General features: G+C 66.9%; 1 protein-coding gene across 7 annotated transcripts in view; it reads right to left on the bottom strand.

Moving 5' to 3' along the window:
- Positions 1–4,971: 4,971 nt before the first annotated feature.
- Positions 4,972–25,183, bottom strand: part of TPO (thyroid peroxidase) — a 36,179-nt gene continuing 15,967 nt past the window's right edge. For 4 of the 7 annotated variants that reach the window (XM_077844308.1, XM_077844310.1, XM_077844313.1 and 1 more), the window contains 12 exons: positions 24,460–24,589; positions 21,400–21,606; positions 19,532–20,068; positions 16,490–16,748; positions 15,908–16,078; positions 14,175–14,412; positions 13,418–13,626; positions 12,533–12,703; positions 9,733–9,864; positions 8,362–8,461; positions 5,935–6,066; positions 4,972–5,160 (listed from right to left, as the gene is read on the bottom strand). In XM_077844308.1, coding sequence (XP_077700434.1) covers positions 5,100–5,160; positions 5,935–6,066; positions 8,362–8,461; positions 9,733–9,864; positions 12,533–12,703; positions 13,418–13,626; positions 14,175–14,412; positions 15,908–16,078; positions 16,490–16,748; positions 19,532–20,068; positions 21,400–21,606; positions 24,460–24,589 — 2,347 coding nt within the window. In that variant the 3' untranslated portion in view covers positions 4,972–5,099. The remainder of the gene's footprint in view (positions 5,161–5,934; positions 6,067–8,361; positions 8,462–9,732; positions 9,865–12,532; positions 12,704–13,417; positions 13,627–14,174; positions 14,413–15,907; positions 16,079–16,489; positions 16,749–19,531; positions 20,069–21,399; positions 21,607–24,459; positions 24,590–25,183) is intronic. The other 3 variants (XM_077844311.1, XM_077844309.1, XM_077844314.1) reach the window with 3 other exon arrangements.

Consider the following 25,183-nt stretch of genomic DNA (forward strand, 5'->3'; position numbering starts at 1 on the left):
CGTCAACATCGGCACATGGTCCTGTCCTGCCGGTTGGCTCCGATGGGGACACGAGGGGGCTTCCCTCCGCCTGCAGCACCCGCAGCGGCGTCTAACCCAGCAGCGCACGCGGCTCAGAACTCTGGCTCCGAGCTTTGTGCAGCGGCAGTACCGGAGCCCATGAGGCCGCCCCAGGCGCGGTTATTCCTGATCCACGACTTTGGTTTATGGTTTACAGCTTCCCTTGGGGGCGTGGGAATTTGTAAAATTCTCAGAAAGATTTTCTACTTTGTAAAAAAAATTTATTTGAGAAAGAGAGAGAGTGAGAGCACGAGCACAAGGGAGGGGCAGAGGGAGGAGCAGGCCGCGCGGAGCAGGGAGCCTGACGCAGGGCTCGACCCCAGGACCCCAGGTTCACCCCCTGAGCCCAAGGCAGGCGCTGCACCGACGGAGCCGCCCGGGCGCCCCAAGATTTCCTACGTTTAAAACCATGTGTGTGGGGATCCCTGGTGGCGCAGCGGTTTGGCGCCTGCCTTTGGCCCAGGGTGCGATCCTGGAGACCCGGGATCGAGTCCCCACGTCGGGCTCCCGGTGCATGGAGCCTGCTTCTCCCTCTGCCTGTGTTTCTGCCTCTCTCTCTCTCTCTCTCTGTGTGTGTGACTGTCGTAAATAAATAAAAGATTAAAAAAAAAATACACCAAACCCGGCAGATGCCATCACCCTGACTTGGATGTCTGGGACGCAGGGCCCGATGGGCTTGAGCGGGCGTCTGAGGGGTCCGGCGCTCCCCAGAAATGAGGAAGGATTCTGAGCTGTCCTGGAGAAAGGGCGCTCTGCTGTGCACGGTGAGCGCCTCCCCCTGAGGCCAGGCCGAGGCCGACTGTGCGCAGGACACGCTGCTGTGTCGGGACCAACCGCGTCCCTGGAGCTGGGGCCCGGGGGCCTGGGCCTGGAGCAGCCGGGACTCGGCGCCACCCCGGCCGGCCGGCCGTGCCTGCACCTGTCGGATCCGTGGGGCTGAGCGACTACGGCAAGAGTGGCGGCCGGCGCGGGGGTGCGGGGCTTCACCTGAGTCCTGGCCCAAGTGAGGGTGAGTGCCAACCCCGCTCGGCCGGCCTGGCTGCTCGTCCCCGATGCAGGCCGTCCCCCGGTCCTTTCTCCTCCCTCACGGGGCAGAGGCCGCTTCACCAGGATGCGGGTGGGGGGCCCAGTGGACTTGCCCTCGCGACTCAGGGCTTGAAGCTTGGCTCTGTCCCCAGCAGCTGCTGTCACAAGCTCACACTCCACGGCTGCTGGCGTGGGAGGGGCAGGATGGCCCGATGCCCCCCTCTGCTGGGGACCCACTGCCTGGTCCCCACCCTGCCCGACCCACCCGGAGCGCAGGCCCAGATCCCACGCACATCCCTGCCCGCAGACGTGCTGTCCCTCCCCTCCTCACCACTGCCTGGACCCGCGGGCAGCCTCTCCTCGCCGTGGGCGGGCTCTGGTTGGCCGCCAAAACCAGCGGGCAAAACACCAAACCAAACCAAACTAAAGATCCCACAAAACCAATAAACACAAACCCAAACCCCCAAATTCAACCCTTCTTCTCTGGAACCCGACGCCGCTCTCCATCTAAACCCACAAGGAAATGAGCCCTGCCCACCGCCTCGGATGCCGCCGACCCAGCCCACCGCGCTCGCCCGCCCGCCCCCCGCGGCCTCCCCCAGCCGCCCCCCCCCGGTGAGCCCCCGCCCAGAGGCAGAGCCTGGTGCCGCACCTCACCCCAGACCCAGGGACAGGGGCCGATGCTCTGTCCTTCTACAGTTGGCGCCAATTTTTGCACAGCGTAGAACACGAATGCGCGTTTGACCAGGAGCTGGAGTCCTTGTGACTATTCGTGGGGACAGCAGTGGGAAGCAGGTCCCTCCTGCCGCGCTTGTCCTTGCGGTTAGTGGGGGTGCAGCGGGCACATGGGGGTCGGGGCGGGTGGAGGTCGGGGTGCGTGGAGGTCAGGTTACAGAGGTCGGGGAGCCTGGAGGATGGGGAGCGTGCAGGTCGGGGCGGGTGGAGGTCGGGGTGCGTGGAGGCTGGGGCACCCAGAGGTCGGGGGGGTCCGTGTGCGTTGAGGTGGCCCCGCGTAGCTCGCCCACAGAGGCGGAGCGCGGCCCCAGCACGGGCAGCCTGTGGACACGTGACTCACTCAGGAGCTTCAGACCCGGGACCTGAGCTGGTCTGGGCCGAGGGCGGGGCTCCGTGTGGGGGCGGGGCTCCGTGTGGGGGCGGGGCTCTGCGTGGAGGGCGGGGCTCCGTGCGGGGCGGGGCTCCGTGCGGGGGCGGGGCTCCGTGCGGGGCGGGGCTCCACGCGAGCCCTGGGAGCAGGGCAGGAAGGCTTCACCGCCACGGAGGACCCGCGTCCCCGTCCTGGGCGACACGGACGCTTCTTGCAGCGGAGGCATCGCCACCGGGAGGGGCCACTCGTGTTTCCCTGGCGCTGCCGCAGGGAGAGCAGATCGAGGCTCTGCTGCAGAGCGGGCGTGCGGGGAACGGCGGGAGCACCTGCCCCGGGCGGGCCTCGAACCCAGGGCCCCGGACCGCTCTTGCAGGCCCGGCCGGTGGGTCGCAGGCGCAGCCCGCCGGGGGGCTCGGGGTCAGGCCGCGCGGCGAGCTCGCTCCCTCCGGCTCCGGGGGCCCGGGTTCGGGGGCGGCGGGGCGGGGAGCGGTGCACCGGCGGCCTGTCCTTGGGCTGCAGAGCCCGGGAGCGCCCGCACCTGCACCTGCAGCCTGTGCTCCGGGCGGGCGCCGCCTTTCCTGCCCCTGCACCCCAAGCAGCCGCGGCAGGACCCCAGGCCTGTCATCCTGCAAACACAGCCTCCTCCTGCCTGGACTTCGGGAAGCAGCTCTATCACAGGACATGAGTCTTTTGTCCTCTAGATTCTTTTGGAAAATCTACATTAATAAAAACAGAGCAACATTTCTCCAGAATCACATTTCATGAAGAAATCAGTGCCAACGTCTATCCTTGCATATTTGCCCCACTGGGGGATGGATGGTGTTCTGATTCGCACGTCACAGCGACTCGACATGTGGTCCCTGCCGGGCGACTCGGGGCCCTGCACGCTTCCCCGCCCAGTGCAGCTTCCTGGGACAGAAGTGACCACAAAGTGGGCTTTATTTTTTTTTTAAGATTTTATTTATTTATTTGTGAGAGACACAGAGAGGAGAGAGAGAGAGAGAGGCAGGGGGAGAAGTGCCATCGGGGCGCTGGGTGCCCGGCAGGAACTAAGCCTCGGGCTTGGGGTGTGTTCCCCCGTGGGGCCCAGCAGGTGGTGCTGCCTGCCAAGGAAACGGGGCATCCTCGGGGACAGTGCTCCCTGCCTTTGTCACCGAGGAGAGGCCTGAGTGGGGTCCAGGGTGCTCGTGGGTGAGGCTCACGTGCAACATGCCCAGCACCCCCCATGTGACCCAATCAGATGCCCCCAAACAGCTCACGACCTTCGAAGCCCAGGTTTTGGGGATATATGGGGGCAGGTGGATCCGCAGGGAGCCCCAGGGACGGCGTTTCCACCATCCTTGAACTTTAATCGCCCCGTGAGCCAGAGCAGGTCCCTTCTCGCACCCGGGACTCCACTGCTCCTCTGAGCAATGAGGGAGCTGCACAAAGTGACCTTGGGGTGACGCCTGGGGCTAACGTCCCCTGAGGCTAATTATCCCAAAGACGCGGCCAGCTTGCAGGGCCATCCTGGGAACAGGGGAGGGGAGCCGGGCCGGGGACACAGGCGGGCTGCTGGAACGCCGCCCACAGGGCCCACGGGCAGCTCTCCTGTGCTCAGGTCCCAACAAACTCATAAATCCTGGCTGCGGACGGCCCAGAATGGTCGTGCCAGCAAAGTGCCTGACTTCACGGTGTAGGGATCGCGGGCGAGTGAAAGGACGCTGTGACCGTGTTCACGCCCGCCAAGGGTCATCGGGATCGGACCGTCAGTACTTCATTATCCTGGGAGCCCTACGACCCGGGAGTGTTCGTTCTGGCCAATGAGTGTTCATCAGCACAATGAGCCGGGACACAAAGGACAGAAACGAGATCCCAGGGCAAGGACTTGTCCCCGCAGGCTGCCCGCTGGCCGCGATGCCGGCAGGAGCCCCGGGGGGCACAGGGGTCGTGGATAGGATGACCCAGCACCTGTGAGGACCAGGACGGTGTTGGCAGGACGACCAGAAGGGCTGTGGTGCAAGCGCTTCCTCGGCAAGCGCTCCCTCCTGGCGACAGGGCAGCTGCTTGGGGGTGAGCTGGTCCCCACCGGTGACTGCGGTCCGCGGCTGGGGCAGGCGCCCTGTGCGTGGTTCTGCAGAGGGAAGGCTTCCCAGCTGCTGGCGGCCTGGGTGGGACTGGCCCCCTCGGCGGGGTTGCAGCCTGCCACTGGTCATCTGGTGTGGACCGCCGGGGCCATGACGGTGGCTGCTCTGTGGGGACGGCCGGCCCCCGACGGCGGCGAGGCTGGGGGGTACCCGCGTGCGGGGGGAGCTGGGGTGAGCGGCAGGTGCCCAGAGTGGGGCCGGCCCCTGGGGGGCGACACAAATCCCAAGAGCCGTCCTCTGTCCACACCACCCACAGGAAGGGCAGCGGGGGTGACGCGGGACGCGGGGAAGCGGGTGGGCGGGCGGGAATCGGGGCAGAAGGAAGAGGAGAGGGACAGACAGACATGAGGGCAGGGAAAGCATGTGTCCCCGTCTGTCGGGCAGGACCAAGAGGCTCGTGAGCGTGCAGGCGCGTGTCCAGGCAGCCCCGGGGAGTGGTGCGCAGTGCACACAGCGGCATGCGGCCGAGGGCCGGCATTCAGTGGCCTGAGCTAGAGTGTAACTAGGGCACAGGCCACATGGGCCCTGGTTTGGAAAGCAGCCTCAGTGGCGATTTTGGGACCATGAACCGCGGTCCTGACCGGGCCTCTAACGATGGGCAGGTGCCCCGGCCCCATCCCACGGGAGCAAGTGTGAACGACACGTGACTCTGGCTCGGGAAGCGGCACACACTTTATTAGGTAGAAACGTGGGGGTCGGGGTTGTTTCCAGAGGGAACACCGTCCCCCGTCGTGCTGGGGACCGACCTCTGCTCCCAGGAGGCGGCCCGCAGCTGCCCCTGCTCATGCCGGGCTTCCCTGCGCCACGTGGCTCCTACTGGATGTGGGGTCCACGGCCCGGGTCCTGCAGGAGAGAAGAGGTGCTGAGCACACGGAAACCCACGGGACCCCGGGCCTTGGTCGGGCTGCTTGGGGGCCCGGGGACACGCGTCCTCAGGGTGGCCGAGAGGGCTCGTGGGTGCATTCCCATGGGGCCGTTGCGGGGTCCCTGCCTGGGAGCAAACGCAGCCCCTGCTCTGCGGCAGACGCCCCGGGCACAGGGTGTCCCAGGCCGGGGACCGTCTACGTCGCCAAAAGCCGGGGCGCGCCCGGTGACTGCCGGCTCTGCCTCTCTTGCGGTTGAGCGTACAAAATTTATTAAAAAAAAAAAAAAAAAAGAGTAAAATCAAGTCTAGACCGGATGTTTTCACACCTCTTACAATGATCACATTTTTTTTTTTAATGCATTTTCAAAGTCAGCCTTTCCTCTCAGCTTCCGGTTCATTGGCCGTCAGTCCTCGGCCAAGACTTGGGGTGACGTGGAGGCAAATGCCTGCAATCGGCCCTCGATTTCAAACTGGTTTGTACACATGGAAACGCATTTTCAGGGCCTCGCTCTGGCTCGCTCATCCTAACTTGTCTACGCTCTTTGAACAGTCGGTTAAAATTTTCACGAACTATCCGTCCCGTATAAATACGGTTTGTATGAGGAGTAAATGCAGAGCAGGAAGGTGCGAAGTGGGACCCGATCCGCAGGGGGGAGCAGCCCAGTCGCAGCCCCGGGACCTCCTTGATGACCTGGTCCAAATGGGAATAGGCGATGTGTGGTGACCCTGCCCGCGCCCCGGCGCGCACCCACCTGCCCTGCGGCCCGAGGGGGGGCACCAGGCTGCCAGAGGCGCTGTCCTGGCCCGCTCCACGGCCCGGCGGGGGGGCTCCTCTTCCGCCCGACTCCGCGATGCTCAGTGAGGCTTTGCGGCCCGCATGCGCCCTGCGGACAAGTGTGCACCTGGTTAGGGCTGGCGCCCCTCAGAGGAACCCAGTAGTGCCTGTCACGCCCGTGCCCTGTGGCCACTGTGACTGCAGGCGGTGCTGGGCGCCTCCCCGACCACCCGGGGGGACCCCGGGGCTGCTGGTCCACACAACATGGCCTGCTCAGCTCTCCTGTCGGCCGAGGGGCGCCTGGAGCCCCGGCTGCAGCCCAGGAGAGCGGCCCAGTGAGCACCCCAACCCCAGTCCCACCGTCCGTATCCCATCGCACGTCTACTTGGTGCAGAAATGCATCCGGCAAATCACAGTCCCCGGGGGGGATACGGAGCTGCGGGCAGGCCCCCCGCTGCTGGTCGCCGTGTTAGGTTCCCGGGCTCAGCCAAACGTCGCGGGGCGGATGGAAGCGGACAAGCCGGGACCCGCGGGTGCAGAGGACGCTGCACACGGAGGGGACAGTCCAGTGATGCATGGAGCCGTGAACGAGAAGGAGAACCGGCCGGGCAGGGCTGCAGAGGGACAGCGGGGGGCCCAGGGCGGGGATGCCAGGCGGGGGCGGGGGGGGCGTGAGAGGGAACACCGGCCGGGCTGGGCTGCAGAGGGACAGTGGGGAGCCCAGGGCAGGCCTCCTTCCCGACGGCTGTGCTCTCAAAGCCCGCGTGGGGTCTCCGCCCCTCCGTCTGGATGCAGGGTGCAGACACGGGCTCCCCAAGGACCGCCCCCGGTGCCGTCCTGCAGCACCCGCCCCAAGGGCCCCCTTGGAGTGGGGTCCCCACTAGGTCATCCTTTGCTCTTTGCCTATTTGTGATTTGCTGCCATTTCCACTGGAGCTCTGAATCCTGGGATCCATCCACGGGGGCCCCAGGTGCACGGAGACAGGGACACGGGTGGCTTCAGTGCACAGGTCGTTCCCATCAGAAGCTCCCTGCGGTCGGCTCAGGCAGGAACACGCGTGTGCACGTTGTACAGGACGCTCAAGCCCCCTAACGGCCCCGGTTCACCCGGCGAGGCCCATGCGGCCTCGGTGTCTCCGGGGATGGGAGGGGCAGGCAGGGCCTGGCTCCGTGGCTCACACGTCCCCTTGCTCACAGCCTTGTGAAGGGCCCACGAGCGGGCCTCTGCCCTCCTGCGACGCCTCTGTCCTATCCACTCGAGAGATTTGAGCCTTAACTTCCTGCACATCCGTACCGGCCCCGTAAGGATGCCGCGGCTGCGAAGTCCTGACCCCAGGTTGCTTCAGTGACTGAAATCCGGGGGGAGGCCGCCTGCGCTCCCGCAGCCTCAGCCTCGAGGCTGGGCCCTTCCCCGCACGGCCGCAGGGACAGACCCCTTCACGCGGGCGCCCCGCTCCTGCCGCTGCACTTTCTCCTGGAAGAGCCTGTGGCCGTGAGGACCGCAGCCCTCGCCGGCCGCCAGACCCCAGCTGTCCCTCCTGTGGCCGGCGTGCTGCGCGGTGTCGGGGCGCGGGTGCGGGCTGGAGGCTGCCCCCTTGGCCGCCAAACCCGGCGGGTAGGATGACATGGTCTCGCTGTCCCCAGGCCGTCGGTTTTGTAGGTAGATGACCTCTGCCTGAAGGCCCTTAAATTGGAGCCGCGCGCAGGTCGGAGCAGACTCAGCAAGGGGGACGTCTGTCTTTTGCAGGACGATTGGCTGTGCGGTGTCCTTAGTTAACGTTTTATCCACTAAGAATACGAGGACAAGCCACAGCTGGGAGGCGGTCGTGAGTTCAAAGCCGGTGCTCGCTGGGCACCTACTGCGTGCAGGGCGCACACGGGCGCCTCGGTGACGTTGTCGGTGTCCTTACAGCGACGTGGGAGGTGGACCTCCGTGCCTGGAAGGTCAAGGCGGGCTCTGGGCCGCTGCGTGCGGCGGGACCGTCTGGGAGGGAGCCGGTCACTCTGCGGTGGGGCGGCCCCTCTGCCGGCACCAGCCCCGTCTCTCCACAGACAGAGACCTGGCCCGACACTCACGTGCACATCCTGATGAAGAAACAGACCCGAGAGCCCGGTCGCGCCCTGGGGGCTGGAGGCTTCTCCACTGCTGAGTACTCGGCGGGATTTGACCCCGGCATCTGTCACGGCATGTGCGAGGTCGAGGCCACGGGGCCGCCTGCACTATTACCCCAAACTTCTTTTTTTGTTTTTTATTTAGATTTTATTTATTTATTCACAAGAGACACAGAGAGAGGCAGGGACACAGGCAGAGGGAGAAGCAGGCTCCCTGCGGGGACCCCGATGTGGGACCAGCCTTGCCCTCGGGGGAGAAAGCAACCTCGTGTGGGCTTCTGGGGAGGACTTACCACCTGCAAACCAGCGTCCAGGTGAGACCCGCCAGGCCAACGACCAGCACGATGCCCAACGCGATGGAGACCAAGGACGCCTTCGGGAGCCTCCCTGAGTCTGGGGGGAGGAGCGGGTTAGCCAAGCCCACCCGCCAAGGGCTGCAGCCAGGGTCCCCAGGGGCTCGCCTCTCCTCGCGACGGTGCGCACCCTGGGGGCACAGATCTGCCCAAAGGGCCCTTCCAACAGGCTCTCCGGAGCGCGCGGGTGGGGAGAGCGGGTGGAGACCATGGGGTGCCCGCCCGTCTTCAGGCCACAGGCCCTCCCGCGAGGACCGGCCAGGGGGGACGCGTGAGCCCCTGGCGGAGGGGCTGGGGACCCGGCCCGCCTCCCCTGGGCTCAGACAGGGGCCAGGCGGGCAGGTGGTGGGACGCGCACTGCGACACCATGAGCTGGCGCCCCTGGCAGCCCTGCCTTTGGCGGAAGTGCGGAGAGGGCACACTTTGGGGCATGTGTCGGGCAGGGCTCAGAGCCCCGGGTGGGGGCCAGATGCAGCAGGTGTCCCAGCCACAGGGCCGATGTTTGTGAGCAGTGAGCAGGGTTGGTGGGCGCAGAGCAGAAGGGGCGCGTCTGCACGGGGCGAGGCCGGGGAGGGGGGCTGCTGGCATCCCCGGGACACGCAGCGTCTCAGGGACGGGACTTGGGGAGCGCCTGTGCCACACCCGGCGGGTCTCTGCCCTGCATCGCCAGCCCTTGTGTGTGGTGCGGGTCCCGCACACGAGCCGCCCCCAGGTCTGCCGGGGTCAGCACAGGCCAAGGACAAACACAGGAGGAGGGAAATCCCCTCGCAGGTTAAAGGTTAGACACCGTCGCCCGCGTAAAGCAGGCCCCGCAGGGAGCACGGCGCGCCCGGGCATCGTCCAGGTGCGGGCGAGAGACACCCGGGAGGGGCTGCCTCACTCGGCAGTTTCCAAAACAAGAACGAGCCGCGTTCAGACACGCGCACCAGGGTCTGTGCGCCCGGACGGCAGGTGGCAGGTGCGCGCTGTCGGAGAGCTGCCCCGGCCTCCAGGGCGGACAGTGGGAACCGGGGGCCCAAGCCAGCTCAGCGCACCTGGGCCCGCCCGGAAGGCCCTGGCCCTCCCCACCTGCCGGATGTCCCCCAGCCTCCTCGTGGCTGTACGGAGACGGGTCCAAGGAGTGACCTGGGGTCAGTGGTCACGAGGCTGGGCCCCAATCACGGAGACCGGTGGCCATCAGGACCCCGATGGCACAGGGACGGGGGGTGAGGACACGGCAGGAGATGCCGTCCTTGAGCCTGGGAGAGAGGCCTGGGGGGGGACAGCCCTGCACACGCCTGGGTCTCGGGGTGCACGAGGGGCGGCACGCACCTACACACGTCGTTCCGTCCTCCCCGAGCACCGCAGGGTCTGTGCACTCACACCTGAAACCACCCTTGGTGTTCCTGCACCGGGCCGACCCGTGACAGGGGGGGTGGCTCGCGTCTTCACACTCATTGATATCTGCGCAGAGCACATGGGGGGCAGGACCCATGGGGGTCAGCATGCGGGGGTCAGCACACAGGTCAGAGCACGTGGGGGTCAGGGCACACAGGGGTCAGGGCACGCTGGGGTCAGGGCACACAGGGGTCAGGGCATGCAGGGGTCAGGGCACGCAAGGGTCAGGGCACATAGAGGTCAGGGCACGCGGGAGTCAGGGCACGCAGGGGTCAGGGCACGTGGGGGTCAGGGCATGGGAGGGTCAGGGCACGTGAGGGTCAGGGCATGCAGAGGTCAGGGCACGTGGGTTCAGGGCATGGGAGGGTCAGGGCACGTGAGGGTCAGGGCACGCAGGGGTCAGGGCACGTAGAGGTCAGAGCATAGGAGGGTCAGGGCATGCAGAGGTCAGGGCACGTGGGTTCAGGGCATGGGAGGGTCAGGGCATGCAGAGGTCAGAGCACGTGGGTTCAGGGCACACAGAGGCCAGGCGATGCCCCCCAGCTCCCACCCTCACCTCGGGGCACCTGCACGCTCCCTGCACCGTGTGGGAGAGACCAGAGCCCCTTGTGCCCTGGCGGCCAGCCCGCCCCTCCCCGAGCACCCGCTTCCTTCTTGCCGGGTGACCCCCGGCCCCGAGGTCGGCTCCGCAGATGGCCGGCCACTTTGTGCCTGCGCTGTACGGGCTGAGCCTGACGCACGGGAGGCCCGGCCGAGGCCGAGGCTGATCACGTGGGAGCCACGCACTCGTGCTTAGCATGAGGCGAGCAGCTGGGGCGCGGCCGGGGTGGGCAGTGGAGTCACGGGCGGCTGTGGGCAGCGGCGCCTCGTCAGACGTGGGGCCAGAGCCTCCCTGGGGACGCTGGCGCCTTCCCCTCCGGGGAGCACTTGGCCGTGCAGGGCAGGAGCGCGGGCCGGGCCGGGGCTGGGTCTGTGCGCCCGGTGGACGGATTTCCAGCCCCGCGCTCACCCTCAGCGAGGGAGCGAGGCCTTGGGCCACAGCCCTGACCCTGACCCTGACCCTGACTCTGACCCTGACCCTGACCCGCGGGGCAGCACTGGCTGCGTCCTTGGCTCCCAGGCCGCAGAGGGTGAGCCGCCGTCGGTGCGGGGGCGGGGGGGGGTGCTGCCCTGAGCCCCCTGCTGGGTCCTCGACACACGCTTCCAGGTCACTTGCCGCATCAGCTTTTCCTCAAATAACGTCTCTTTTCTGGCCAGTTCCAGGGAACACAGCGGTCTTGCTGTCGAGACCACGTGTTACGGGCGACGGAGCGCGTGGTGGGTAACCAGGACACGCACCGCTGAGCGCTGGGCCGACCCGTGTTTGGGGAGCGACGTGACACCAGCTGGGCCCTCGCCCTCATCCCGGACCCTGTGCTGCCCTCACTCTTGCACGACTTGGGGACGGGGTTCACGGGCACTCGCCGGGGGAGGTGACCCCTGCAGGGCTGGGGCGTGACCAGAGTGCAGTGGCGGACGGAAGCCCCCGGCGTTGTCCGCGGAGCACGTGCGTGTGGGGTGCAGGGCGGGGGTGAGGGCGTCCCCCCAGCTGGACTTGTCCCACGTGTACTGGCCATAATCATATGTCCTCGAGGGGTCCGGGTCGGGGTCGGGACTGCAGCGGCCTTCAGGGGACACGTTCACCCGGGTCAGCGGCCCCACGTTTGTGGTCTCCCGGCTGGGGGAGCCGCAGGGTGGGGGACAGATGTGCACTGGTCTCAGCCCCGCTGAGTCCCCCAGTGCCGACCCCCGGGGCTGTGTCCCCCTGAGCACAGGGTGCTGGCCGGGGCCCCACTGTCCCAGACGGAGCCGTGGCTCCTGGTCCTCTGGGCAGCAAGGATAAAGGGCTGCGACACCCCGCCTGTTATCCGCTCCGCATTCCCTCCGGAAAGCCCTCGTCACTGCTCATCTGCCAGCTTCTCCTTCCCTCAGCCTCCATGGGGTGGAGGTGGGGGCCGGGCGGGGGTGTGGGGTGGGGCCGGGCGGGGGTGCGCAGCGCAGAAGCAGCGGTCCAGGGAAGAGGAGAGCGTGCATCTCCCCGGGTCTGCGCGTTAAATCCTGCTGTGAGCCTGGCGCTCCGTACTGCGGCCGTGGCCATGCGCGGTGGCTCAGGGCCCCCGGGTGACAGGTGAGCAGGAGGCGGCTCAGGGCCCCCAGGTGACAGGTGTCGGGAGGCCTCTCGGGGCCCCCGGGTGACAGGTGTCTGGAGGCAGCTCGGGGCCCCGGGTGACGGGCGAGTGGGAGGCGGCTCGGGGCCCCCAGGTGACAGGTGACAGGTGTTGGTCACCCACTGGCGCCGGTGTCCTGGCTGCACGTCCGCAGCCGCGTGCCCGGGGCCCGGGGGGATGACACAGCGGGTGTCGAGTCTGCTCTGGGCTGTTCTAGGTGGAGCATTTCTTTTCAGTTCCGGTGGAGACACTGTCTCCGGAGGCCCTTCCTGTGGGTCCCTGGCTCGTCCCCTCCCCTGCCCGCGGCACCCTGATGGCCGTGCTGGGACGGGCCCGCCACTCGCCGAGGAGAGGCCAGCGGGGCGCGTGGTGGCCGGGAAGGAGCGCTCCTCGGTGCCCCAGCAGGTCCGCGGCCCATCGTGAGGTGCAGAGGCCCCTCCTGGTGAGCGACACAGGCCCTTCCCTCCCGTCTGAGGACCGCCGATTTGGGGGTGAAGTGAGTAAGGCGCGTCCTGGTGGCCACTGACCTCTGCACACAGGGGCCCGGACAGCCCCGCCCCGGGGGGAGCAGGCCACCTGCTCGGGGCCCTGCAGCTTGAACCCGTGGCGGCAGGAGAAGACGAGCACGCGCCGCCCGGCCTCGCCGCAGAGCACGACGTCCCCATTGTCCAGGCTGTCGGGGAGGCCGCAGGCGTCGCCTGCACAGAGATGGAAGGTGGAGCCTGTCAGGCGTTCACTGCCTGCTGGCCCCGGGTCCCCCAGCACGGACCCCACGCCCCACCGGTGGTCCGGGCCGCGCTCGCCTGGGCACACAGGTGCTTCGGGTCGAGCCACACCCACCCCGGTCCTCGGGCTGGCTCCCTGCGCCTGGTCCCCGCAGCAGAGCACCCGCGTCCGGGGGTGGCGGCCACGACCGCACCACGCACCTCCCCGCTGAGGCCTCTGGGCGCCCACCAGCGCCCCTCTCCCCCCTGACCCTTCACCTCCCTGAGCCTTTAACCCCCTGACCTCCTCTCCCTCCTGACCCCCTCACCTCCCTACCTCCTCTCCTCCTTGACCCCCTGGCCCCCTGCCCCCCTCACCATCTGAGCCCTCCTCCCTCTCACCCCGTCTCTCCCCTCCCCGCCCCTCCTGACTCCCTCACCTCCCATCTTCCCGCCATGCAGCCGGAGCCGCCTCTGCACCGCCCTGTGGGCACGCAGCTTGTCGGCACCAGGGCATCCTGCGACGGCGCCATGGAGGCCAGTGGACAGCCCGCGCCCCACACCCCACGCCCACCCGCCCAGCCCTACTCAGGGTCCCGTGCGTGGCTGACTTGGGGGCTCACCCCCTCCTTGGGTGCACCTGCGGCACACAACACTCTTGAACAATCCACGTGCTACGACACAATCTAACAAAGGGCTTCAGGTCACCTTGCGGAAGGGCCTCCCTCCACACGTCCAGGTTCAGACCCGGAATGTTCTCGCACGGCTCGAAGTCCTGTGGGAATCTGCTGACCTGGAAGGCGTCCGCGGGCACGCTGGGGAGGCCCGTGTTGTCACAGATGACCCGGGACAGGGAGTGCCTCGCCAGCTCGCGCCGCTGCTCGTCGGTGAACACCCCGCTGCTCTCCCACCAGAACCTGCGGGTGGGGGGCGCCGAGCGCTGCAGGGAGTTGTGACCCGGGGCCTCCCGTCGGGGCGCACGGGGTGTCCTGTCCTGTGCCGCTGCCCGGAGCTGCCAGACGCCTGACGCCTGACCCACGGGCCCGGGGCCAGGGGTGGCTTGGCCGCCTCCCTGGGGGACCCCCGGGGCCTGGGCCGAGCCGACAGAGGGACAGCGCACGCCCCGTGCTCGGCGCCGTCCCCGGGCCCGGGCCTCACGCCTCGGTCAGTGCACACCCGCCCGGTGCAGCAGACGGGCGAGGAAAGAGCCGAGGGTGGGTTTCTGGGCGTCGGAACACGCGCTCCCCACACGATGGCCGCTCGGGCGTGAGAGCGCGGTTTGCACGCGTCAACAGCAGCTCAGGGCTCAAGCTCTGAGCGTGCTTGGGCTCCCTTTGTGTGATGACCCGGGATCAGGGCCCCGCAGGGACGGCCTGGCGGGCCGTGCGAGTGCCCAGGTGACCTGAGCGCCCGGTTGGGGACCCGCGCACCGCGGGCCGCAGAAGTGCCGGGCGGTGACACGCACCGGTCTCCGTCCCTCAGAGCCTTCATCTGCCTCCCGATGAGGCACGCAAACAGCGGGCCCGTGCGCGCCCGGGGGAGGAGGGGCTCGGCCAGGCCGCCCAGCCAGACGTCGATGTTGTCGGGGTGCCCGTACAGGTCCATGATCCGGCCGGCGAGGGTGGCGTTGGCGACGGCGGAGCGCAGCTCGGCCCGCGTGTGCAGCCGGCCCAGGCCGCAGAACTCCCTCCACGCGTTGTAACCTGCGGGCAGGAGCGCCGTTCTCTCCTTCCGCGCGTCCACCCCGCCGCCTCACCGGAGCCGGGCCCCACGGAAAGCCACTGCCCTGCCTCGTACCTGCCGAGTGGAACGTGCCGGAATAGTCCAGCCCAGAGTCAGGGCCTCCCTGAGGACCCTGCCCCGTAACATGCCGGCAAGTCAGTGAGGATGAACCCCAGACACCGTATTGCACAGTGACCAGAGTGCCGCCGCCAGGGGCTTAGGGGGGAGGCCCCGAGGCAGCGGGACTGGCTCCCTGTGGCCGGTCCACGACCCTCCGCTACACAGCAGAGGGGACCTGTGAGGGGTGCCCTTGGCCCGGAGGAGCCCCCAGGTGCCAGGCAGGTCCGTACACCCAAACTGGGTGTTGGGGGCAGGGGCCTTGCAGGGTGAGCAAGGCTGACCATGCAGCTGAACTACAGGGTCCCCTGGAGGAAAGGCCACGGCTGGCGGGGGTCAGGGAGGGGCGGGGAGGGTTGGGACAGGTGACGGGGCGGGGGATGGAGTGGGGGGCTGGGGGCAGCCTGGGAAGTGGGTCCCAGGTCCACAGAGTGGCCAGGAGATGGCACTGCCAGTGGGTGACAGGCTGGAGGTGGCAGGATGTGTGCTGGCCCCGGGAGCGGTGAGAGGGAGGGACGGCTGGTCAGTGGGCCTGCGACGCCCCAACAAGCACCAGGCCAGACCCCCTCCCTCTGCCTCTTTGGGGGCTGCTCTTCCTAAACGCCGGGCTCCTGCCCCACTGGGAGGCCTGGACATGCTGCCGGCCTCTGAGCAGCACTGAACGGTCCCCCGTGGACGAACCAGAGCCCTAGAACTCGGCCGGGGATTGGAGGCCCTGTGCTGCTGACCCCACAGGCACTTGTGGTGAGCCCCACAGCCCAGGTTGGAGGTAAGCCCGGGAGGAGTACAGGGAGGAGCCTGGGGAGGAGCCTGGGGAGGAGTCTGGGGGTGAGAGGTAAGTCAGGGGAGGAGTATGGGAGGAGCCCGGGAGGAGCCTCGGGAGGAGCCTGGGGTGAGAGGTAAGCCAGGGGAGGAGTATGGGGAGGAGCCCGGGAGGAGCCTGGGGAAGAGCCTGGGGAGGAGTCTGGGGAGGAACTCCAGAAGGAGCCCTGGGAGGAACCCTGGGAGGATCCGGGGAGTGAGAGGTAAGCCAGGGGAGGAGTACGGGGAGAAACCTGGGGAGGAGCCTGGGAGCAGAAGTTTAGCCCAGGAAGGAGCCCAGGGAGGAGTCTGGGGAGGTGATGAGAGTGGGAGGTGAGCCCCTGGAGGAGCCTGGAGAGGAGTATGGGGAGGAGCCCAGGAGCAAGAGGTGAGCACATGAAGGAGCCCTGGGGGGAACCCAGGGAGGAGCCTGGGGAGGAGCCCGGGGAGTGGGAGGTAAGCCTGGGGGTGGCCCTGGGGAGGAGTCTGGTGAGGAGCCCTGGGGTGGGAGGTGAGTCGGGGTGGGGGAGCCCGGGGAGGAGCCGGGAGTGGGGAGACCTGGCAGGCCGTGGTCCCGGCCCCGCTGCAGGTTTATGGACGCCAGGTCCAGGCTGCCTGAGCTGCCCAGCACGAACAGCCTCTCGGTCAGCTCCTCATTCATCAGCTGCTCCTGCACCGGCAGCTTGGCGGGGCTCGCGAGAAGGCCCCTCAGCAGGGGGTCCAGACCACCTGCAAAACATCACGGCACAGGCGAGGTGGTCCGAGGGTCCTCGCGTGGACAACCCGGCTTGTGCTTAACAGAAAGCCCCTCAAGGCCACGCATTCACGTTGTGCGGTTCTTCGGCTTTCAGGGACCGCGTGGGTCGTGCCTGCGGGGAGCCGGCACCCGGTGGGGCCCGGGACTGACCGGCAGTGTGGGGGGCAGGTCTCAGGTCCCAAGGGGACCCAGGGCAGGAGCCCGGGAGCCCCGAGGAGCATCAGAGAGCCCACGGAGGTGTCTGGCCGAGCGCTGGAGCCACTTTCCCGTGAGCACAGCTAAGGGACCAAGCTCAGCTCAGTGTGCTGGCGGGGCCGGGAGGTGACAGGGAGCAGCGCGGGGTGGCGGGCGGATCTGGGGAGCACCAGCGGGGGGGGGCGCACCTTCCTTGAGGAGCCTCCAGGGGCTGAAGAAGGCGTCCTGCAGCCGCAGCGGGGGGAGGCCGGGGTGCTCCTGGAAGCGGGCGTCCAGCCGCCTCACCAGCGGGTGCACCGTGGCGTGGCCGAAGCGGAAGGCGGCCGTGGAAAACACGTTGGACACGGTGGGGTCCATGGTGGGGTCGTAACCCTCGTAGGGGCCCACGTGCTGCTGGAAGGCCTCGGGGCCCAGGACTTTGGGGACGTAGTCCCGCAAGGTGATGATCTAGGAGAAGGGAGAGCGGGACGGCTTCTGAGCAGGGGCGGCCGGCCGCAGGGGAGGGTGCCGCCCTGGGCGACACGCAGCGACGGGGGAGGACCTCCTGCTGCGCATCCGGGGGCCAGACTGGTCCCGGAAGGGACAGGCCATCCAGGTGAGGGGACAGGTGAGTGCATCCAACGGGCATCCTCACAGCTCGGACCTTTATGGGGCTGGGGGGCCATGTCAGCGACACCCCCAAACGCCGCCCGGGCAAGGCAGCCCCACAAAACTTGGGGTGCACCGCACAGATGCCGGGCTGCCCCCTGCACCCCCGACCCCATCCCTCGACCCCTTCACCCCGGGCGCCCTGTCGACACCGCAGCTCAGAAGGGAAGTGAGAGCTCCGGACACTCCCGGACCCGAAGCCTCTTTGCCGGGGTTTCTGGGTTAGGCCTGCGCGGTGCCCACGGGGCAGGGCGTCCACTGCCAGGGCGGCTGCGAGCCGCAGGACACCCCCGCGGGGAGGAAGTGCCGGGCACCGAGGGTGGGAGGGTGGCCCGCGCTCCGAGCGGCTCTCGCAGACTAGAAGGGATGCTGGCCCGTGTCCTTCCTCCTTCCCCGGGCTGCGTCTGAGCTCCTGGGCTCTCCTCGCGGGAACGGAAGGAGGCCCCCCCGCAGGGTCTCCTCGGCAGGGACTCAAACCTCGCACATGGGTTTCACAGACCAGGCCTCCTCCCACCGTGGTCCCGGCCTGGAGGACACGTCGCGTGGCCCTCGGTGCTCTCGAGGGCAGCGGCGTGCTGGGGGCGGCAGGGGGGAGGGCGTGGTGGGGCTGGTGGCACCGGGAAGATGCGCATCCTGCAGTGCACGCGGCCGGCCCTCGGCCTGCGGGTTCACAGGGCGGGGGCCTGGCCTGCAGCACCTGAGCCCCGAGCTCCGATCCCAGTGCCCCTGCAGCCCTGGAGCCCCGGCAGCGGTCCCGAGGCCGCCAGCACCCGTGGCTTCTGTTTGACGCACGGTCCCGGGAGGACCGGGCACGAGGGCTCCGCTTGCAACTTCAACAGTCATTCCCTTTGCTGTAAAAATCAGCGTCAGAGTCTTCCGGTCTTTGCAGCAACCTCGGCCAATGGGGGGCATCCAGGGCGGGTCAGCTGAGGGGAGCCGTCCCGTCTGGGCACGGGCCTCTCGGGGGTCAGCCTGTCAGGGCCCCCGGTTGCTGGAGGAGTGGCTGCCCCACCTGCGTCCTTATCGGGGTCCCTCCCACACAGGACGTGTTTCCTGAGTGCCTGGCTGTGCTCTGCAGGAGAGCCGCGGGGAGCACTCCCGCCTCCGGGGCCAGGGGACGCCGGATGGACGCTGGATGGACACTGGTCCAGCGCCGCCAGCTGGATGGCTCATCCCAGGGAGGTTCGGGGAGCAGAGAGCGGCCCCAGGTCATGGGGGGTCATGCAGACCCGTGACGACCTGGTCGTGCAGGACCTGGTCCTCAGCCCAGGCTGGCGTCCCAGGCGCGTCCCAGGGCTTCTCCCACCTGCCCAGGGGTCCAGGCGGCCCCTCCCACCCGGCGTGGGCTGGGCTCCACGGCTGCTCGGTCTGCCAAGGGCACTGGGTGCCTCGTCCTGAGCGCGTCCCCGTGCAGACCCGCACAGGCCCTGTGGGGAGGGAGACCCCAGGGTTGCGCCGCCCAGAGCTGTGTGTCTCGGGACAGAGGGGAGTCCTGGCGGCTTGTTGCCGAAGACGTCTGGGCAGAGGCCTCTGCGGGGAGCGGCGTGGGGCTCTGGGGGACAGAGCGGGGCTGGTGTGGGGCTGGTATGGGGCTGGGCGGGTGCAGGAGGCAGAGGGGCACCTCCGCTCCGGGTGCGTGGAGGGAGCAGCAGCCACAGCCCCCGCTGCATGTCCCTGCGCCTGGCCGCTCAGAGCTGGGGTGGCAGCCGCGGGGCTGGGCGCGCGCTCTCTCTCTCTCTCTCTCTCTTCTCCTAATTTGCAGGCACTTCTTTTAACGACATAATGCTTGTCAGGAGGGAGCGATCCAGGCCAGGGAAGCGGGGAAGGGGGACAGTCTTACGGGCCACCAGGGACCCCTCAGATGCAGCCCACATCTCAGCAAGGGTTTTATCGACGCTGGACGCGACCTCGCATTATTTTAGGGTTTCCACCGTATTTGCATAAAACACCAAAGAGAAGCTATTGGCTGAAAAAGCACGCCAGGGAACCTGGAAGTAAACGGTGATGCCAAGAAAGGCTGACAGGTCCTGGGCAGACGCGGGGCGGGACTCCTGGGGTGACTTTCTGAGGCTTTCCTCGCAGGCTCAGCACACACCCCCGAGCACCCTCGCCGGGCACGGCTGGTCCAGGGCCCGGGACAGCAGAGCCCACGGAGCTCACGCGTGGGGAAAGGGCATGGACACAAGGAAGCTGGCGGCGGACACAGCTGGGAGAACTGCCCAGGGCGGAGGCGGGGGTCAGACACCCCCAGGTGGGGCCCGAGAACCGCTCCCCTGAGCCTGGGTGAGACCCCACTTTGTTCAAGGTCGGATCCCGTCTGACGAGCTATGGGATCGTGCTCCCAACGGGGCCGGGCCTCAGGCCGCGGTGGATCGTCCCGCATATGGGCCTCCAGCCCGCTCACGGAGCCCGCTCGGCTCCCGCTCACTCCACCAACGCCGCGAGGTCACCATTCGCTGCCCGGCTCGTCCGGGCTCAGCTGCGTGTGTAACGTGAGCCTCGGGCCATCGGTGGGCGTGTCGGAGTCCCACGCTTTATCCCGCCCCCACCGAGCACGCGGGGCACCCCAGCGGCTTGCGCACCTGGTGCAGGGCGCCCACCACCTTGCGCGCCTCCTGGTAGGCGGTGTCCGCGCTCCAGTGAGCGTTGAGAGCCTTGAGCGCCGAGGCCAGGCGGTTGTGCTCGCGCAGCCACAGCGTGTGAAGGGCCGCCAGAGTGGGGACCTCGCTGGCACGGCTGTCCCCCGCCAGGAAGCAGGGCGCTCCGGCCGTCCCGCGGGTGCCGGGCTCGGGCACGCAGGCCAAGGGCGCGGGCGGCCGCGTGAAGGGCAGGTGGGCGCGGCCGGCGTCCCAGTGGCGCGCGTTGACGCGGAGCAGCCCCTCGGCACTGGTCCAGTTGCGCAGCTGCTTCTCCAAGGCCGGGGAGCTGCCGTACACCGTGGACGCGTCCAGGAAGGACGTCAGCCCGTTCATCTGCTGCCGCGGGTTGGCCGAGCTCAGGTTGCCGAAGAAGGCGCCTTGGATCCCGGTGCCGCAGGCGGCAGAGGAGCGGGAGAAGGGCAAGCAGGCGGGCCCCGAGGCGTCGGGGGGCAGCTGCCGGGACAGGGCGGTCAGCCGGCTCTGCAGAGACCCCGGGCCTAGGAGGGGCCGTGGCCTGTGACGCCGGCGGCGCTCTGGCCCGTCCCCCTGCACTCTGGCAGGAACTGTGTCCTGCCCTCACTCCAGCGGGCCACCCGGTCCTGCGGGGTCAGCGAGGCGACTGGGGCCCAGGGTCAGCGAGGTGACAGGGGCCCGTCCCCACCCGGTCCTATGGGGTCAGGGAGGTGAGGGGGCCCATCCCTACCCGGTCCTGTGGGGTCAGCAAGGTGACAGGGGCCCATCCCCACCTGGTCCTATGGGGTCAGGGAGGTGACAGGAGCCCATCCCCACCTGTTCCCACCGGGGTCAGTGAGGTGAGGGGGCCGTCCCCACCTGCTCCTGTGAGGTCAATGAGAGGACAGGGGCCAAGGGCGAGGTGACAGGGGCCCATCCCCACCCGGTCCTGCCAGGGTCAGCAAGATGACAGGGGCCCAGGGTCAGCTAGGCCACAGGGGCCCGTCCCCATCCAGTCCTGTGGGGTCAGCGAGTTGAAAGGGGCCCGTCCCCACCTGGTCCTGCCAGGGTCAGTGAGGTGACAGGAGCCTGTCCCCACCTGGTCCTGCTGGGGTCAGCGAGGTGAGGGGTCCTGTCCCCACCGAGTCCCGCCAGGAGTCAGCAAGGAGAGAGGGGCCTGTCCCCACCCAGTCCACAGGGTCAGCAGGCAACAGGGGCCCGTCCCCACCTGTTCCCACCAGGGTCAGTGAGGCGACGGGCCCGGGGTCAGCGACGCGACAGGGGCCCGCCCCACCCGCCCCTGCAGGGAGGTGTTAAAGCCCCTCCGTGTGCTGCTCCTCCTTGCGGGAGGAGGGCGATAGGACAGTATTTACAAGGACCATCTGGCTCGTCTGTGGAAACCCTGGTCGTCCCGGCACCCAGCCCCGGGGCCACCCCGCAGCCCGCCGATGGGTGCACATGTCCTGACACGTGCCTCGCTTCATCGCGTGTGGCGGCGTGGAAGCAGCAGAGCTTAGAACGATGTAGATGCTCGTGGACGAGGGGGTTGGTTAAAGAGCCATAATGCATATTTCAAGACTTTAAGAAGCCCTAAAACAATCAAATTTCTGTCCACTTAATGAAGTGGGGAGAAGTGCACTAATTATGGCTAATGACCCCACGAGGCTCAGAGCTGCACACGGAGAGGACACGTGGGCACACACAGACGTGGACACCTTCTGGCCAGATGCACAGGATATTCCCGACCACTCACCTCCCCGCGTAGGACACGTGGGGATTTTGACATTTCACTTCCTAGCTCTCCCATTCTGTAAGTGACGTCTGCCATAATGAATATCTTAGGAAGTTTAAGATTCTACCTGGATGGGAAAACACGGGCTCCGGTTCTCACACGTCAGCTGGCAGTCAGCTCCCGCCCCGAACGCAGCTCCGCTGGCACTCTGCGGTGTGAACGCGACGTCGTGGTCGATGTACTGGCCCCACACCGTCAGGAGATCCGAATACTGGTCGTCCTCTGTGACGGCCTCGTTGGGGACCCGGATAACCTGTCTGGTCACTTCCCGCACCTGGTGAGAGATACCAGCTTGTCACGTGGGACGGCGTCTGCAGAGAAAGAGGTCACTGGGGGAGCCTGTGTTGTGGTGCGGCAGCCGCTGGCGGGATGGGGAGCCCTCGGGTCGTGGCTGCTCGTGGGATGGGGAGCCCTCAGGTCGTGACCTATGGGGGGCTGGGGAGCCCTAGGTCGTGACCTCTGGCGGGACGGGGAGTCCTCAGGTTGTGTCCGCTGGTGGGACGGGGAACCGGCACACCGAGGTGTGGCGCCTGCTCACGGATGGCTGGTGCCCGTGAAGATCCAGCGGTGCGGCACAGCACCACCCTGAGCCCGGGGCGTTAGTGGGGAAGGCACGCGTGGGCTGTGTCCAGCCTAACGCACTGGTTTGAAGTGATTTGGGGCCTTAGGTAACTGCTCTGAGTCTCAATTTCTTTGTCTGTGAGTGGCTGTGAGATGCTGACCTTTGGGGTTGTCGTCGGGATCAAACCAAGAGTCGTTTACTGAACGTCTGGCCATCAGTGAGGTGCTGGCTGTGACTCAGGGCAGGGCCGGGGGCCTGGAGGGCTGTTCCCAGGCTACCATACGTTTGCAGACCTTGAGATGGGGGCGAGCCTGGGTTTCCACGGGGATCCAACACAACCGTGTGGTTCCTAAACTCTGAGAGCCTCTCCCACCTGTATCAGAGGGGATGCGGCTTCGGGGGCTGGGGAAGAGGATGCTCTGTAGCCCCGTGCACACCAGATGGTCCCCCTGTGAGCCCCGCACCTGAACTGTACCCGCGAGAGCCCTGCACCTGGACAGTCCCTCTGTGATCCCTGAGCCTGGACGGTACCCCGCTAAGGCCTGCACCTGGACGGTCCCCCTGTGAGCCCCGCGCCTGGATGGTCGCCCCAAGAGCATCACTCCTGGATGGTGGCCCCGTGAGCCCTGCGCCTGGACGGTGGTAGCGTTGAGTAGTTTCAGCAGGAGCAGGACATCACCAGCCCGTGTAAGGATTCCTGAGCCCCATTGTTCTAAGTAGCCGTGAAATTCTGGCAAATATGGGTTTACAGACCCTAGTCCCTGAGCGCTGAGTCCGGAGGGCGCGGGGCTTGAACAGCCTGGCATCGAGCAGGAAGGGGAAGGTGTTACCCCTCTTTAAGGACGGGCAGACGGAGGCTGGGGGACCTCAGACACCCGAGGGCCCGTGCCCTCCCACAGGGCCCCCGGCTGCGAGGAGCACCCATCCTCCTGCTCAGTGGCCCCCAGCAAGAACTGCCCGGGGAAGGGGATGGCTTCGTGGGGGACGGCGTGCTGGTCCCCAAGCTGCTGTGGTCAGGTCCCGACCTCTCAGGCTGAACAGAGCGTCGCTGTCATGTTTCTGCAGACTCCTTCGTCACACACGGCACGAGGCCGCACAGACTAAGTCACGGAAGCAAGTGGTCGGATTGAGGGTAAAATGCCCACTTTTTAACCAGAGCGATTGGTGGATTGGACATGGCTTGCTTAACCAAATAACGTGATGCTGGGGGTAAAGCCACCCACTGGCATCAATGAGTGAAACGCTAAACACTAAAAAGTATCTTTGCTACCCCTCATCCTCTGCCGGCGGGTAAAGGAGTAAAGGAGTTTATTTCAAAATGTCAAAAATGAAGGGCCCCCGGGCGGCTCCGTACATGAAGCAACTGACTGTTGGTTTTCGCTCAGGTCATGACCTCAGGGTCTGGGGCCTGAGCTCAGGGCTCAGCAGGGCGCGTGCTTGGGATTCCCTCTCTCCCTCTGCTCTCCCCTCCACCCTTATAAATAAATATTAATAAAAAAATGTAAAAAACCCAGAAAAGGCAAAATGATGCCAAATTAGATGAGCCTTGATCTAAATCTGTTTTGTCCTGGTCACTGGCCGGTGGCACTAATCCCTCCACACCTCAGCTCCTAAAACATGGAGCCCTGAGCAAAGCTGCCAGACACAGGTGCTGGGGGGTGGAGGGGACGGGCCCTGAGCCTCCCTGGGGAGCCCTCATCCTAAGCAGGTGCACAGGTGCTGGGGAATGGAGGGGACTGGCCCTGAGCCCCGCAGGGAGCCCTTGTCCTGAGCAGGTGCACAGGTGCACAGGTGCTGGGGGGATGGAGGGGACTGGCCCTGAGCCTTGCAGGGAGCCCTTGTCCTGAGCAGGTGCACAGGTGCACAGGTGCTGGGGGGATGGAGGGGACCGCCCTGAGCCCCACAGGGAGCCCTTGTCCTGAGCAGGTGCACAGGTGCTGGGGGGATGGAGGGGATTGGCCCTGAGCCTCGCAGGGAGCCCTTGTCCTGAGCAGGTGCACAGGTGCTGGGGGGATGGAGGGGACCAGCCCTGAGCCCCACAGGGAGCCCTTGTCCTGAGCAGGTGCACAGGTGCTGGGGGGATGGAGGGGACCGGCCCTGAGCCTCGCAGGGAGCCCCCATCCTGAGCAGGTGCACAGGTGCTGGGGGATGGAGGAGATGGGCTCTGAGCTTCCGCGGGAAACCCCCATCCTGAGCAGGCGCACAGGGGCTGGGGAATGGAGGGGACCGGCCCTGAGCCTCTGCGGGAACCCCCCGTCCTGAGCAGGTGCACAGGTGCTGGGGGGATGGAGGGGACCGGCCCTGAGCCCCGCAGGGAGCCCCTGTCCTGAGCAGGTGCACAGGTGCTGGGGGATGGAGGGGACCGGCCCTGAGCCTCCGCGGGAACCCCCCGTCCTGAGCAGGTGCACAGGTGCTGGGGGATGGAGGGGACCGGCCCTGAGCCTCCGCGGGAACCCCCTGTCCTGAGCAGGGTCTCAGCGGCAGGCTGGCATAGACGGCGGGCGGTCTGGGGGCGTCTCGGGGACCTGGTCCAGTGCAGTGTGCGCAGCGGGCCACGGTGCCTACCGGGGGCAGCGGGAAGCCGCTGTACAGGACGTGGGGGTTCCACCCTCTGGGCTCACTGATGCCGTCTTCGTAGGCGGGCGGCAGCCACCTCGCCAGCGCTGTGTTGGAGGCTCCCCACCTGGGGTGGTCTCTGTGGAAATAAACGTGACACGTTCAATCACAAAATACCCTGTATTTGTAAAAAAACAAAAAAAAAAAGCAAAAAACAAAAACAAAAAAAACTGATAGATGCATTCGAATGGAAATATCAGTGCAACGCATGAAAGAAATGCAAATTTTCTTATTGAAAAAAATTTGATATTTTTTAAAAATGGCTATTTGGGCATAAGATGGCCAGGGTACTCCCATTCCCTGGCATTCATCAACCAGACCCGTGGGCACCCCCGGCAGTGGGCGTCCCTGTGGTGGCTGCAGGGTCTTTGCCGGGATCGGCGTCAGGCGGCCACTTTGGGGCGACGTGGGGACAAGTGCCCGGTGCGGGAGGTCACGTGGCCGGGGGGCGAGAGCTGGCAGAGATCGGGACCCAGACTCAGTAATCAGCCTGCGCATCGAGGTGCAGGCACTCGGGACACCGATGTAGCCAAGTCAGCAGGATCGTGACGAGGTGAACGGTCTCTTACAGGTTTTGGAGTTTTCAGAAATATAAATATTCATATGCTCGTTGCTTTGCTCTGACCGAAGTCGTCGTCGCTATTAAGGACAGCGTGTTCGTGGATCCTTCTTA

This window comes from Canis aureus, chromosome 12 (genome assembly GCF_053574225.1).
Source record: "Canis aureus isolate CA01 chromosome 12, VMU_Caureus_v.1.0, whole genome shotgun sequence".
NCBI lineage: Eukaryota > Metazoa > Chordata > Mammalia > Carnivora > Canidae > Canis > Canis aureus.